General features: G+C 43.6%; 1 protein-coding gene across 1 annotated transcript in view; it reads left to right on the top strand.

Moving 5' to 3' along the window:
* Positions 1 to 13,696, top strand: part of mms19 (MMS19 homolog, cytosolic iron-sulfur assembly component) — a 70,570-nt gene extending 56,874 nt beyond the window's left edge. The window contains exons 25-31 of the mRNA XM_063071378.1: positions 1,129 to 1,185; positions 1,313 to 1,499; positions 2,721 to 2,803; positions 4,067 to 4,231; positions 5,599 to 5,658; positions 6,469 to 6,569; positions 7,505 to 13,696. Of these exons, the coding sequence (XP_062927448.1) occupies positions 1,129 to 1,185; positions 1,313 to 1,499; positions 2,721 to 2,803; positions 4,067 to 4,231; positions 5,599 to 5,658; positions 6,469 to 6,569; positions 7,505 to 7,532 (681 nt within the window). The 3' untranslated portion in view covers positions 7,533 to 13,696. The remainder of the gene's footprint in view (positions 1 to 1,128; positions 1,186 to 1,312; positions 1,500 to 2,720; positions 2,804 to 4,066; positions 4,232 to 5,598; positions 5,659 to 6,468; positions 6,570 to 7,504) is intronic.
* Positions 13,697 to 16,982: the final 3,286 nt, after the last annotated feature.

Below are 16,982 nucleotides of genomic sequence, written 5' to 3'. Positions count from 1 at the left end.
TTAAAAGACCCTATCGTATCCACCTCCACCGCTGCCGCTGGCAGCCCATTCCATGCACTCACCACTCTCTGCGTTTATAAAAAAAAACAACAACAACAAACAAACTTACCCCTGACATCTCCTCTGTGCCAACTTCCAAGCACCTTAATACTATGCCCTCTCGTGCTAACCATTTCAGCCCTGGGAAAAAGCCTCTGACTATCCCCACAATCAATGCCTCTCATCATTGTATTGATAGGAGTGGCATGGCTGTGTTGGTAAAAAATGAAATCGAATCCTTAGAAAGAGGTGACATAGCATCAGAAGCTGTATGATCATTACAGGTCAAGTTAAGGAACTGCAAGGGTAAAGAGACCCTGATGAGAGTTCTAGACAGGTCTCTGAACAGTCGCGAGGACGTGGGAATAAATAAGTGGTTGGGGGAATCCACAACGGATCAGATAGTGTTTTCTGAGCTGATGATTCTGTTTCAACTCTTCTTTGAATGTGTTGCCCCACCTGCCTCACGGACAAATTACCCACTAACACCTAATGGAGAATGTAAGCTATTGCTTCGTCTTCGCTGTTCTAAGCTTGGATCACTTTGAAGAACAGATCAATAGTTTTTGCTGACAAATGGTTAGTGCACCACCCAGTTTCAGTAGAGTCCCTTCCAATGTATATGCATGTTTGGGTTTTCTCGATAGGGTACCTTCCAATATATATCCCACGTTCTGGTTTTATGTTTTGGGTGGAATGGTATCTAGCGGTTAGCGTCACATGTTACAGTGGCAGTGATTGCAATCCAATTCCCACTGCTGTCTGTAAGGAGTTTGCATCTTCTCCCTGTGACTCCGTGAATTTCCTCCGGGTGCTCTGGTTTTCTCTCACGTTCCAAAGACGCATGGGTTAGGGTTAGTACGTTGTGGTATGCTATTTTGGTGCTGGAAGCATTGTCTTGGCAACCGCCTACAAACTTTACCCTCTGGCTGTTGACATGACGTGATGTATTTCACTGTATGCACATATGGCAAATAAAGCTAATCTTTAATCAATGCTGACAAATTGTTCATGCACTACCCAGTTTCAATAGAGTGCAAGTTGGTTCCAATGTATAACCCATGTACTGATTTTATTTCGTATCCTCAGTTAACAAAATCCCTTGTCTTGCGATATCATCCTCTGGCTGCCACACTGACTGACAAGGTAAGAGGGCATTTTTCAAAGTTGGGCTTGATTGGTAATACGATGAAACCTTTGTACAATATTTATCGACCTCTCCTTTGATCAAATGTGATTCCCGTCTCTCTTCACCACCCGTCCCTTGATCCAGCTGATGGCGCTACTTACCGACCCTGTGCTAGGAACAGAGGCTGCAGACGGATTCTCCCTGTTGGTGAGCGATTCCTCTGATGTCCTGAACAAGGCCACTCACGCCGACGTGCGCCTCATGTACCGGCAGCGGTTCTTCACCGAGAACGTCCCCAAGTTGGTCCAGGGTTTCCATGTTGCTGGTAAAGGTGAGTGAGGCTCCAGTCACAGAGAGGCAGGTTCTCAGACGGAGTTGCCAGTGGCACTAGTTTGATGAACATGTGATTGGTCAGATTGGACTAACCTTGTGGGCACTGTGGTCAGCATGGATGAGTTGGGCCGAAGGGCCTGCTGTACTATTCTGATGAACACTTGCATGGCATTTGATGTAGGACCGTCAGTGCAGTAGTGTGTAGGTGAGGCACTCACACAGTGTCCAGGGAAATCAGTAGCATTTTCCCATATTGATCCTTGGACTCTGGCAGCGTAACGTCCAGGTTTGTGTTTGTGTGTACAGGCTACTTCAGGGAATTTAAATTAATAGACTATAAGACTTGAACAGAATTAGGCTTTTCAGCCCATTGAGTCCTCTCCATCTTTCCCTCTTAATCCATTCTCCTGCCTTCTCCCCATAAACTTTGACACCCTTTCGATTAAGAACCTATCAATCTTTGCCTTAAATATACCTCCTCAAGTAACTTGGCCTCTACAGCCGCCTAGCAGTAAATTCCACAGATTCACCGCCCTTTGGTTAAAGAAATTCCTCCTCATCTCTGTTCTACTCATTACTCAGTATGTGACTGAGTATTGTTCAGTAAAAGGCAAGGTTCTTGTCCTTGGAACTTGTTTGCTTGTTGATTCATTCAGAGATACAGCATGGTAATATGCCTTTGTAGCCCAATAAGCCCACTCTGCCCAATTGACCAATTAGTTAACTAAACCATCCATCTTTGGAATGTGGGAGGAAACTAGAGCACCCAGCAGAAATATGCGTGGTCAAAGGGAGCTGGCAGAGGTGGAATTGATCTCTGGTCCCTGTTATTACTCTGGTAATAACGATGCGTTAACTGCAACGCTACTGTGTCACCCTTTTACATTTTTCTGGGGGATGTTTCTATTCATTTCCTTGGGGGTATGGCTGTTGTTGTAAGGTAGGGTTTATTACCACGAAGTCTGCAGAGAGAAGGAAAGGGAGAAGGGTTGAGCAGACTAGCATTGCATAAAATCATGCGTGTCTGGGACCGTCAGTGTCTGGTTGAAGGAGCATGAGAAACCAGTCCCCCATCTATGAATGATTGGTTCCTGGTGATCATTCTTTCTGGATCTTTTGTTAACCAGCTCAGAGCTACCTGCCTGCCTCTTGGCACTGGTAAGCTATAGAGTTGATATACTCACTCTAATGCTCCCAATGGGCTTTTGCTTTGTTACAGATAACAAGTCGAACTACCTAAAAGCACTCTCTCACGTGCTGAACAGTCTACCCAAGCAAGTACTACTAACAGAGCTCCCGTCGGTCAGTATAAACGTGATGCTCCTCTGGAATGTGGATGTGATTGTACCTTCAGCCATCTGAGGTTATGTGCTGCTTGTCCATGATTTGAACCTCTTCTCTTTCCTCTGTTCCACCGCCTCCATCCTCTAATACACCATTTGACAGATACTTGGGTCTCCTGAATACACATTTAGAATGTCGCCACAGGTTATTGTGAGGAAAGCTAGCCCCTAGTGTGGGCATTGGGTTCATGAGCTTCTAGCAATCTGAATTTTGTGCTCAGTACATCTCCGTGACTTGCTTGTGAGTTTGTACTGTTCGTTGTACATAAAACTAGAACCCTTCGTATTGCAGATGACATGAAGGTTGATGGTGTTATGGATAGTGTAGAAGTTCATTGTAGATTACAACAGGATGTTGATAGGGGCCAGAGCTGGACTGATGTGGCAGATGGATATCAGTCTGAAAAAGAGTGAAGTGGTGTCCTATGGAACATTGAATGTGAAGGTAGAGTACAAGGTTAATAGGATTCTTAGCAGTGTGGAGGAAAAGGAGGATCCTGGGGTCCACATCTATAGATCCCTCAAAGTTGCCATGCAAGTGATAGGGTGGGGTGGTTAAAAAGGCATATGGTGTGTTGAACATCATTGGTCAGGAGACTGAGTTAAGAGCCGCTAGACACTGTTGCAGCACTACGAAACTTTGGTTAGACCACACTTGGAATATTGTGTTAAGTTCTGGTCACCTCATAAGAAGGATATGGAAGCTTTAGAGAGGGTGCAGAGGAGTCTTACTTGGATACTGCCTGGATTAGAGAATATCTCCTTTAAGTGTAACCTTTGAAATATTCCCATGCCAGAAGATTTGGACTTGAATGTTTAATGTTCAAATATTTCATCCATCCAGAGTCTTTTATATTCACCAAATATCCTGCTAACAGGAATCATAACAGTTGATACTGATTAGACCTGCATCATCTTGTCTATCAGCAGTTACTGAACCCATTCTGAGACCTTTATGCCATCCCTAGCCTATGGACATTAGTTTCTCTGCTCCTTGTGATGGGCAGTAGTTTAGATTAGGCAAGTATGCTTGGTGGCAGGAACTTTGGAGGTAATAACTATGGTAATTGGTGGTGTGTGTGTGTGTGGGGGGGTTGGAGGGAGGGGGAGTAGGTGCTTGCTCTGGATGGATCTGTGACATTGAAGCTCACTGAAGTTGGATAAGTTTGTGCTCATACCTGACATATTCTTGTTTTGTTGATTGTTCCTTTCCTCTCCTCAGCTGTTGACTTTGTTGTTGGAGGCCTTGTCTTGCCCAGACCAAGTGGTCCAATTGTCCACTCTAGGATGCCTACATCCCCTGTTACTGGAGGCTCCACAAATCATGAGTTTGCACATCGAGACCTTGGTAAACAAGCTGCTCAGTCTGACTACGAGTCCTGCCATGGTACGTACAGAGAACGATGCAAGAATTTGAACACTTTCCCATCTTATTCTTGATATCTTTCCTCACTGTATCCAGGAACAGTTGTCGAGGATCCCTTATGGTTATGGGCACTTTGTAATGTGCTTTCAGACACTCAGAATCTGACATTCACAGATAATTCAAAGCCTCACTGTGAGTGTGTGTTGATTTGACCCATCAGAGTTTTTTTTTACCTTGACTAGAGCAACCCAGGTTTATGCTCTGCATAGAAGAATGTAAATGTGTCTGGAATATGGGGGAGACTGCTGGTCTGGGTAACATTGCAATGAGTTGGTCTCTGGGCTCTTGCTGGGCCAAGACAACGGAGAGACCCTGAAAGCCAGACAGGGGAATTTCAGCTGGTGTCTGTGTTGTGGATGTAATCTTCCAAATCATGGTCACAGAATCATCAGTCTGGTAGACTGTGTTGGCTATTTGTCTTTGTGTCTGCGTCTATCACCAACCCAGGTAGTATGTCCCACGTACATACCACCCTCTGTGTTTTAAAAAAAAAAAAAAAACACCCTTAAATTTTCCTCTATACACCTCAATGGATGTCCTCTAGTATTGGTCATTGCCACTCTGGCGAAAAAGGTGCTCTCTGTTTATGCCTCTGATAATCTCATACACAACTATCGTTGCCTCTCATCCTCCGTCACTCCAAAGAGGAAAGCCCCAGCTCGCTCAGCCTTAACATGTTCTCTAATACAGGAGGCATCCTGGTAAATCTCCTATTAATCCAGCTTCCATCTGGCCTTTATAATACTTCCCTAGTTCCTTGTGCAGATTCTCATCCCTCTGCCCCTTTTCAAGCATCAGACTCTGGATTGTGGCAAGTTCATGTGAATCTGGCATATTTTTTGTCAGTTATCTAGAGTCTGTGAAAATATTTCAGTTTTCTTTTTCAACAGCTAAGCTTATCCTATTTGTTCACTTGAGCTTTGTTCTTGGAATTAGAATTGGTTTATTACTGTAACATGTACTGTGATGTACGGTGAAAAGCTTGTATTCAATACTGTTCATACAGATCAAATCATGGCACAGTACATTGAGCTAGAATAAGATAAAACAATAACAATGCAGACTAAGGTATAAATGTTACCAAAAGAGTGTTACGCAGGTAAACAACAAAGTGCAGGGTCATAACAAGTTAGATTGTGAGGCCAAGAGTCCATCTTATTGTACAAGAGGTCAGTTCGAGAATAATAAGACTTGTTACAAGCTGGTCCCTGCAGATCCGCATCTGAGCAGAGATGACTTGATGTCCATGGTGAGTCAAAGTTCTGTGAGTGGTATTGTGGAAAGGATTGCCTGCTTACTGATACTGGTTTGTCTCTGCTTTATTGTAGAAAGTCCGTATTGCCTCCTTGCAATGTATGCACGCATTGACGAAACTGCCCACACACGTGGTAAGGCCTGTACAATTCGTCAAGTATTACTTTACCTTTTACATGTGCATTGACTTGAATTGGGCTTTGTACAAGTTGGGAGGAAAAGCTCAAACACTTTTCTTTGTAGCTGAAGCAAATTTTCTCCTCTAATGTATTCTTTCCCTTTCTCCATGTTGACCCCAATCAGTCAAGGACCTTGTGGTGCCTGCCCACGCATCAGCCTCCCCACACTAAACAAAGTCATGCACAGGCATTCTCCATTAAAGGAATCCACCCTGACATCCATGGCAATCAACGAGTGGTGAAGGGGTAGGAGAGTGAGGTCTGGAAATCCCTAGTTCCCACACCGGACCCAAATATGTGCATCTTAGATTAGTCTCTTCGGCCACCTTCGGACCCACCAATTGACAGCGCCTTAGGAGAACATCAAACTCGACTCGAGTGATTGCATTTCACTACCCTGCAGTTTTAATCCTTTCAATCCTAAATCAGAATATCCTCTTAAAACATAACTAATTCCGCTGTTATTTTGGGACAAGCAGAGTTAAAATCAGAGTCAGGTTTATCATCACTGGGATATGTTGTGAAATTTTTGTGACAGCAGTACAATGCAAGAGAAAAATTACAGTACAAGACAAAAAGTGTCACCAAAAGTGCATCTGCAAAGGTTTCATACATTCTTGTAGAAATGTAAAGCATTCTTTTGAAGCATAGATGAGCACGTTCACCACGACCCCTTACTGTTGTCAGATAGAATATTACCTCATTGCTTTCCTGTGGGGAAGATGGGCTTATACTTAATCTTTTCAACTTGTCTTCCCCCCGCAGATCCTTCCATATAAAGCCCGGGTGATTCAAGCCCTAGCCAAACCCTTAGATGACAAGAAACGGCTGGTGAGGAAGGAGGCGGTTGCAGCTCGGGGAGAATGGTGAGTGTGGACTGTGGGGGGAGAATGGAGCCTCTGTTTGTTGTCATGGTCTAATCCATTTACTGAGTGTGGGAGGGCAAAAGGGAAATTATTTAGTAGGACTTTCCTGCAGTAGCAAACTGATCACTAACACAATAACACAAATTATTAATAACACAAAAGATTCTGCACATGCTGGAAATCCAGAGTGACACACACAAAATACTGGAGGAGCTCAGCAGGTCAAGCAGCATGTAAGGAGAGGAATTAACAGTTGACATTTTAGACTGAGACTATTCATCAGGAGTACTGCAGAGTTCCTCCAGTATTTTGAATGTGTTATCTTTGGTTGTTATTTTTCATTATCTATATCTTTGTTAAAAAAAAATGTTAGTTGTCCACTCTTTTTCCCAATTTATGTTCCAGTCTTTGGTTGATTCTGACGTTTTAATCTAGGGTTCTTTCCGAAGTCAGGAAAGAGGCACAAAAACCTGTTCCTTCACAATTGTTTTATTAAACATTGATAGATAAAAGGAAAGTTGAAATGGATAGTAACAGGAACAGACACTGGCAACAGAAGGCAGAACAAAATCTTAAAGCTAAAGAGACTGAGATGGTGTTGCCTTATGGTCAGCTATTTTTAAACTCCATAGATAAGAAAAATTCATAGATAAGAGTCAACCAATAAGATGGTCCTTATTCAAATAATGCGGTACCAAGAGAAGCTTCCAGATCTTTCCAGAATTATACCAATATGACTACTAGGAGATGCACTGAACAATTACATATACTGTACATACTGTGGCCACCAGGAACTGTTACATGTATATAAGAACTACTTAAAGTACAAGCAGACAATTAATTGTTAAACTGCAAAGAAAATAGCGATTAATCAGTCTAAGAATTAAACAGACAGATCCAACACCTTCCAAAACTAATTGTGGGCTTTGCTTCAGGTTTCTTTTAGGGAGCCCGGGTAGTTGATATTCACCCAGAGCAGCAGACCCGAGGAAGCGGACAATCAGCCGAAGCCCAGTCTTTTCCGTACGTCTACAGCTCAGTGACCTGTCCAACATGACGTCCCAAACCACAGAAACTGCAGGAAAACTCAAACCCTCTCCGACAGCGACTTGCGACTGAGGTGGAGACTGAAGCAATGAAGAGATTGCACTTTGATGCTTAACCATTTTGTTTTCGATTTATTTTTTTTTTAATTTTTAACCAAATGTATAAAGAAGCACATTTCACAGAGCACCCATGGGGGCCTCAGAGCTCAGTATGATAAGAACCCTTGCAGGATACAACAAAGCCAACTCAACAACTCTGATTGAATCACTTTCATTGTTCCAGCAATGGAGTAAGGACTGTGTGGGGAAGAAACCAACAGATGGAGGGCTGAGGCGTTGAGCACATGTTGAAGAATCACCTGTTCACAGCTGATGGATAGTTCCACTCCTGAGCTGCACTGGGAAGGATTGGGCCCAGCAGTGTAACCCAGATCAACAAGTTCAAATAATTTATATTTAGAATCCCAGATACATGGGAGTGAGTTTTGAGCTGGAATCTAAGCTAAGGTTTGCATTTTTACGTCATGGATTCCTACAAGTTTCTTACACGAGATTGGAATTTAAATGCAAATTACAGCTTTGAAATTTCCGTTATGAACAGAAGTTTGTTTTAACTACGCCTTTCGGCAACCCCTGCTGATAATCATGAAGAGCTAGATGGGTGTGCAGTTACAAGTGCCAGTGTTACTCATCTAATATGCAAGGTGTGGCTGTGTGGTTGAAGCTGTTTGGTGTTGGATGGTACCCTTTAAGACTGCATGGTTGAGGTCTGAGTGAGCAGAGTTTGTGCTGGAGAGAAAGTTTGATGGTTGTCAATTGCTTAATCTAGAAATTATCAGGGTGAAGTACATATTTTAAGCTACTAAAAGTGACAAAGCTGTAGCCTGCCAGAACAGAGACATAGAACACAGAACATTATAACACAGTTCAGGCCCTTTGGCTCATGATGTTGTGCCTACTCAAAGATCAATTTAATCCTTCTCTACATAGCCCTCCAGCTTTTCTATTCAAGAGCTTTTTAAATGCCCATAACGTATCTGCCTTTACCACATTAGGGACATTTAAAACAACTCTTCAGGTACATGGATGATAGAAAAATGGAGGTTCTGTAGGATGAAGGGTTAGGTGATTGGGTAATTAGTCTAGAAGGGCTACAATGACTGTGGTAGCTAGTGGATTGCATTTATTGACGACCTGATGGCCAGCCAGACTGGATTTGATTAAGCTGGATACAAAACTTGCCCTAAGCAACCTCCAGTCACCCATCTGATGCATGAGTGTGTGACCAGAGAGTCCAGTGTGTGCACTTTCTGGCTTATTGCTCATGAGAGAAGGTCGCACCATGTGAGCAGACCTTAGGGTTGTATTCCTGGCTCCCTCCCTTGCTTCCTGCTCAGGGGGTCGTGAGCCTTGGGTTTGGTGACATGAATGTCTCTTCTATGCTGACTCTCCAGTCTGAATCAGAATCATGTTTTTTTTTATCACTGACAAATGTCATGAAATTTGTTGTTCTGTGGCAGCAGTACAGTCAAGACAAAAGTTATTGCAACTTACAAAAATAAATAGTGCAAAAGTTCTCAGGAATCCACAGGTGGGATGATACATGACGAAGGCAATAATTGAGATTAAAAGCACAGATTTCTGGAATTACTCAGCAGATGTAGAGAAAGAGAAACTTTCAATATTTCAGATGGATAACTTCATTGGAAAGGCGTGAAGAAAGGAATTAACTTGGAACATTAGCTCTGTTTCTCTTTCTACCAATCCTTGATCAAATTATTTATTTCATTTTCATGATATATTTCTAATTTCCAGCATCTATAGTTTTTGTGCTTTTCACAGTAGCATTGGTCTTCTGGCTAATGTTTGATCTGAGTTCCTGAAATGGCTCAGGCAGCCTCTGGCCTACACCAAAGCGCCAGCTGTTTAGGATTCCAGCATGGTCACAGTCATTGGCTTCATGGAGGTGGGAATGTTGGGGTGTTCCTCACACAGTGAGAACTGATTTGGAGACAAAACATAAAAAATATATGGTAGCATTGCGTAAAGGGGTTAAAACCTGTACTGATATTAGGCAGCATCTGGATTGGGTAAAGAAGTGATTCTATGAGTGATAACTATATCCTGTGTCGCATTAAATAACTGTTGCGTGGGTATCCTTTAGTCTGGTCCCTCACTATAGAATTGCTTCTTTCTATCAGTGACCCACAGCAGCCTTACTTTCACATCACTGATAAATTGCTGCTTGTTTGTGTAGACCAAAAGAATTCACACAGTATTTCTCTTTGTTGCAAGCTAAGGTCAAAAGGGGAGGCACTCATCCTATAACAAATGCTCCTTGATCCAGTTTTTGTTTGTTCTTATACTGTTAACCAATCTGCTTCTCTCCCCCCCCCCCAATATCGCTACCCTGCGTGCACTGTGTATACATAGTGAAGTAAACCTTTTGCTATGTCAAGATTCATTACCCATGTTTTATTAGAGCTGTGTTCAATTCTGCTTTTACCTTGTATCTACAATGGCAAGCTTCCATGCTGGAGTGTATTGAAGTTGTTGCTAGGCTGGTAACCAGATACAAGTTCACTTTAGCCTGCAATTTGTTGTCAGGCCAGTTCAGCCTGTTACAGACATTCACCGCCCGGTACCAACCCAGTTGGGTTCCCCTTTAGCTCACTATTCCATCTCTTTCGCACCCCCCCCCCCCCATCTCTCTCAGCTATGGTACAGAACCAAGAATTCACTATTCCCTACGATGTATTTGCTATCCCAAACTATAGTTAGTGTTTTCCAATACTGCCCATGAGTGTTCGGCAACTTGCTCTCTGCACACCTACTCAGTATTATTTCTTGGGAGCTTGGTTCAAGGGTATTTATTGTTTGTCCCAGACTGCCCTGGAGGAGGCACTGGTGAGCTACCACCATGAAACACTGCAGTCCTGGTGCAGGTGCTCCTTCAGTCCTGCAGGGAAGGGGTTTCCAGGGTTTCTATCCAGTGCTGTAATTCCAAGTGTGAATGGTGAGCGATTTGGAAGGTGAGATGGTGATGGCGTTTGTATACACCTGAAGTTCTTGTAGAGCCAGTGGGTTTGGAAAGTATAATCAGAGTAGCCTAGGCAAATGACTGCATTGGACTTTGTGGATGATGCACAGTGCTGCAGGAAACAAACATTTAGGGTTGATTTATCCTCAACAGCACTGAGCAGCCAGAGAGTTAGAGCTGCACCTCTCCGGGCAAGCGAAGAGCAAACTGTTGCACTCCTGACATGTGCCTTCTTGACAGTGCAGAGTCCTTTGGGTGCCAGGAAGTCCCAGAGCACTACAACACAGAAACAGGCACTTTGGCCCATTGCTTTGTGCTGAACTGTTCTCCCTAGGCCCATCTACCTGCACCTGGACCGTTACCCTCCATGCCCCTCAGTCAAGTACTTATCCAACCTTCTGTTAAAAGTTGCAATCGAACCCACATCCACCACTTCCACTGGCAGTTTGTTCCACATGCTCATCATCCTCTGAGTGAAAAAGTTTCCCCTCATGTTTCCTGTAAATATTGCACGTTTCACCCTTAACCTATGATGTCAAGTTATAATCTCACCTAACCTCAGTGGAAAAAGCCTGCTTGCATTTATGTTAGAGCCCTCAAAATTTTGTATACCCTTATCAAATCTCCCCTCATTCTCCTATGCTTTAGCGAATAAAGTCTGCACCAATTGAACCTATAGCTTAGATCCTTGAATCCATGTAAATTTTACTCTTTCAGTCTTATTGATATCTTTCCTGTAGATACACAACTGCACCCAATACTCTAAAATTTGGCCTCATCAACACCTTGTACATCTTCAGGGTAACATCTCAACACAAAGTGAATTGCTTGCTCTGGGTCCTCAGAGCCACAATATTTGTGTCTAAATTCATTGGGTTTCTGTCATTAGTGACCCCCAGAATGACTTTGGTGTGATAGCAGCAATAATGCTATCCAGGTTTGCCTCTCCTTGGAGATGGTTACTGTGTGCCATTTCTGTGGATTAAATGTAATTTTCACTTGTTAGCCTATACCTGTGTCCTGCTGCACGAAGGCACAGACTCCTTCATTTATTGATGAGGTGTGAAACAGACTGAACATTATTAAAGAACTCCTGCATTGATGTGCTGAGGCCAGGTTGGTTGACTTCCAATGACCACATCTTCCTTTGCGTGTGGTGGGAAGTGGAAATCTTCCTTCAGTACATCAACACCCGATGCTGCAGATACTGGAAATCCTGAGCAAAGTACTGGAGGAACTCAGTAGATCAGGCAACATCTATGGAGAGGAATAAACAGTCTTGCTTCTTTTCCCATCCTTTCCAGTCCTGACGGTCTTATCCAGGAAACGTTGACTATTTATTCCTGTCCATGGTTGCTGCCTGACCTGCTGAGTTCCTCCAGCATTTTGCATGTTTCTAAGTACATTCACCTCCAGACGTTCCATCCTGCTTCCAAAGCTACAAAGGGACAATACCGTCTTGCTGGAAATGTGAAATCAGAAACAAGATGCTGGAAAGACTCAGCAGATTAGGCTGCATCTGTGGAGCGAGAAACGCAGTTAATGTTTCAGGTGTGCTGCAGATTATCAGACCCGGGAAATTTGTAAAAGGTTTTAAGCAAACAGACCAGTGGGTGGAAGCGATAGGAAAAGAGGAAAGGATTTATAGTACAGTGGGTGGTCATGGAACAAGTGAGGACATAGTGACATTGTTGAACCTAGGACTGAGACTCAAGGGATTAATTAAACTCTGGCTCAGACTTTCCCAGTGAACTGGGTGCTCTGTATTTCCTCTTACCAGGAGAGAGGAGGTTGTTAGCATGAGCATTGCAAAGCAAAAGAAATTGAACATGGGTTTTGAAAATTAAAAAAAAAACTGATCTTGAAATCTAACATTTTAATACACTCAGCCAAATCAGGCACCATCTGTAGAGAGGGAAACAATGTTAGTATGTGGGGTTAATCACCTTCATCAGAACCCATCTGCAGAATGCAGCCTGATTGATTCACTGTTGTGTTTATCACTGAACAAACTCATGGATCCTGTTACCTGGAAGGGTTACACGGGGGTAATAATAGGAGGAGGTAAAAAGGCCACATAAATGTCACATCTGTCCAGGAAGATTCTGTTGGGATGGTCCAGGAATGGATCAGTGTGCTGTGGAGTGTATGCATGTAAAGTCACCCAGGGGATCAGAGATGCAGCCAGTTATCCTTTGCGGCAGATTTTAAATTTGCCACAGCGGCATGCTCTTGACCATCCCAAACGTTGCAAAAGCCATCATTCGCACTTCCAGAAGTCTTCCAACTTCAGGTGAAATTTCAAATCATTTCAACTCCATCCTAACTTTCTCTCTTGCTGCTGCTTCTGCTCTTCAGATCTGACCATTTGTAAAGGTGTTCCAGTGGCTGCTGTTTTGGATTCATGGTTGCCTGCCTGCTTGCAGCAGGAAAGGCTGTGCATAGAGAAGAATTCATTATTCTGCTCTTAACCAACTCTTGCAGGGAGGCTTCTCACTCAACACTGTTCCTTGCTCCTAGGTTTGACAGGTACATTTATAAGATGCTCTGTGCACAAAGCTGCTTTTCCATGGAACAAAGGAGGCTTTGATGAGACTGACAAATAAGAATTAACTAGGTTCCAGCTAACTAGTTTACAAAGTGTGTGTGTATTTGCAGTTGTCTGCACAGCTAATATAAATGTAACTTCTAACTGGAGGAATAATGAACATAATGGAAAAATAGGTTTTCCCCACCAAGAATAAACTAATAAATTTAGAGTGCCATGATAAACACTCTCAGTTGGTTGTCCTGTTTCTCCTTGAATATATCGTTGGAAGCTGGGGTGTGGAAATGTGTCTTGGCATGTGGGCTTCCCATTACTAATAGTATTAACTTCAATTACCATCCTTCATGGGCTTGTCTTTCCAACCAAATAAGCACATTTGAAATATGATCCATTTTGCTGCAAGATTCACACAATCAGCATTGTGATGGTGAATAGAATCATTTGTTGCACTGTTTATTTGAAAGGGAGCAGGAGCTTTCCTATCCACCACTAGGTTCTCGATCTCACCCAGGAAATAGTTTGCTTGTGTAGTCCTTTACACCAGTATTTGACTCGGTGCTAAGCTAAGTTAAATCTCAAGTCTTTGCCAATGGGGCAGAACAACTGCTTGACAGGAGTTCCAGCCATTGAACAACTGACCCAGGTTCAGACTGCGCCACTCTGAGATAGTACATAAATGTAAAACAGTACAGTACAGCACAGAAACAGGCTTTCAGCCCACGTTATGCCGAACCAGCTAAAAAAAGTAAATCAAAAACACCCAAAAACTAATCCCTCCTACCGACACCATGTCCATATCCTTCCATCTTCCTCACATTCACGTGGCTATCCAAGTATCTCAAAAGCCTCTAATGTATTTGCCTCTACCACCATACCAGGCAGCACATTCCAGGCATCTATGACTCAGTAGCAAACATACCCTGACATCCCCTTTGAACCTACCCCCTCTCACCTTCATTGCATGCTCTCTGGTATTAGACATTTCTACTCTGGGAAACCTTCATCTGGTCAGGGAGAGTGAGAAGGTGATAGAGAGGAGCTATAGGCAGGTAGTCACACCGGGGCCTTGGGAGACAGATCAGTGGGTAACAGTCAGGAGAGGGAAGGGCAGGAGTTAGATGCTAGAGAGCTCTCCTTTGGCTGTCCCCCTTAACAATAAGTATTCCTGCTTGAGTGCTGTTGGGAGGGACAGTCTACCTGGAGGAAGCAACAGTGGCTGCGCCTCTGGCTCAGCGTCTGGCCCTATATCTCAGAAGGATAGGGAAAGCAAGAAGATGGCAGCAGTGATAGGGGTCAGACAGGCAATTCTGTGGATGCAGGAAAGAAACTCCGATGGTAGTTTGCCTCCCAGGCGTCAGGGTCCGGGATGTTTCTGATCGCATCCACGATATCCAGAAGTGGGAAGGAGAACAGCCAGAGGTCGTGGTACATATCAGTACCAATGACATCGGAAGGAAAAGGTCCTGAAAACAGACTACACGGTGTTAGGAAGGAAGTTGAGAAGCAGGACCTCAAAGGTAGTAATCTCAGGATTACTGCCTGTGCCACGTGACAGTGAGTATAGGAATAGAGTGAGGTAGAGGATAAATGCGTGGCTGAGGGATTGGAGCAGGGGGGCAGAGATTCAGATTTCTGGATCATTGGGACCTCTTTTGGAGCAGGTGTGACCTGTACAAAAAAGAAGGGTTGCACTGGAATCCCACTGGACTAATATCCTAGCGGGGAGGTTTGCTAAGGCTGTTGGGGAGAGTTTAAACTAGAATTGCTGGGGGGTGGGAACCAAAGAGATGGAGGAAGAGGTGGTAGGCTCACAAATTGAGAAAGCTTGGAGACTGCGAGAGGGAGGATGGGCAGGGGATAGAGAAGGGACGCACTCAGGCTGATGGTTAGAGATATTGTCTGTTTAAATACAAGGAGTATTATGAACAAAGCGTATGAGCGTAAAGCATTCATCAGTACTTGGAGCTATGATATTGTGGCCATTACAGAGACTTCGATGGTTCAGGGGCAGGAATGGTTACTTTGAGTGCTAGGCTTTAGATGTTTCGGAAAGGATAGGGAGGGAGGCAAAAGAGATGAGGGCATGGCACTGTTAATCAGATAGTGTCATGGCTGCAGGAAAGGAGGAAGTCATGGAGGGATTGTCAACGGAATGGAAGTTAGGAACAAGAGGGGGTCAATAACTCTACTGGGTATTTTTTTATAGACCTCCCAGTAGTAACAGGGACTTCAAGGAACAGATAGGGGGACAGATTCTGGAAAGGTGTAATGATAACAACAGGGTTGTTGTGGTGAGAGATGTTAATTTCCCCAAATATTCAATGGCATCTCCCTAGAGCAAGGGGTTTAGATGGGGTGGGGTTTGTTAGGTGTGTTCAGGAAGGTTTCTTGACAATAAGTAGATAAGTCTACAAGAGGAGAGACTGTACTTGATCTGGTATTGGGAAATGAACCTGGTCAGGTGTCAGATCTCTCAGTGAGAGAGTATTTTGGAGATAGTGATCACAATTCTATCTCCTTTACCATAGCATTGGAGAGGGTTAGGAACAGACAAGTTAGGAAAACATTTAATTGGAGCAAGGGGAAATATGAGGCTATCAGGCAGAAACTTGGAAGCATAAATTGGGAACGGATGTTTATTGGGAATAGATGATTTCAGGGAAATGTACGGAAGAAATGTGGCAAATGTTCAGGGGATATTTGTGTGTGGATTTCTGCATAGGTATGTTCCAATGAGACACGGAAAGGAGGGTAGGGTACAGGAACTGTCGTGTCCAAAGGCTGTTGTAAATCTAGTCAAGAAGAACTTATGAAAGGTTCAGGATAGAAATTGTAGAGATGGAAGATTGTAAGGCTAGCAGGAAGGAGCTTAAGAATGAAATTAGGAGAGCCAGAAGGGGCCATGAGAAGGCCTTGGCGGACAGGATTAAGGAAAACCCCCAAGGCATTCTACAAGTGTGTGAAGAGCAAGAGGATAAGAGGTGAGAGAACAGGACCAATCAAGTGTGACAGTGGAAAAGCTTGTATGGAACCAGAGATAGCAGAGGTAGTTAATGAGTACTTTGCTTCAGTATTCACTACCGAAAAGGAACTTGGTGATTGTAGGGATGACTTACAGTGGACTGAAAAGCTTGAGCATGTAGATATTAAGAAAGAGGATGTGCAGGAGCTTTTGGAAAGCATCAAGTTGGATAAGTCACCAGGACCGGACGAGATGTACCCCAGTCTACTGTGGGAGGTGAGGGAGGAGATTGCTGAGCCTCTGGTGATGATCTTTGCATCATCAAGGGAGAGGTTCTGGAGGATTGCGGATGTTGTTCCCTTATTCAAAAAAGGGAGTAGAGATAGTTCAGGAAATAAAAAAGATGAGTGAGTGTTACTTCGGTGGTTGGTAAGTTGATGGAAAAGATCCTGAGAGGCAGGATTTATGAACATTTGGAGAGGCATAATATGATTAGGAATAGTCAGTATGGCTTTGTCAAAGGCAGGTCGTGCCTGACGAGCCTGATTGGATTTTTTGAGAATGTGACTAAACACATTGATGAAGGAAGAGCCATAGATGTAGTGTATATGGATTTCAGCAAGGCATTTGAAAAGGTACCCCATGCAAGGCTTATTGAGAAAGTAAGGAGGCATGGGATCCAAGGGGACGTTGCTTTGTGGATCCAAAATTGGCTTGCCCACAGAAGGCAAAGAGTGCTTGCAGACGGGTCATATTCTGCATGGAGGTCGGTGACCAGTGGTGTGCCTCACGGATCTGTTCTGGGACCCCTACTCTT

This window comes from Mobula hypostoma, chromosome 19, assembly GCF_963921235.1.
Source record: "Mobula hypostoma chromosome 19, sMobHyp1.1, whole genome shotgun sequence".
NCBI classification, from domain to species: domain Eukaryota; kingdom Metazoa; phylum Chordata; class Chondrichthyes; order Myliobatiformes; family Myliobatidae; genus Mobula; species Mobula hypostoma.
This window is presented reverse-complemented; position numbering and strand designations above follow the sequence as displayed.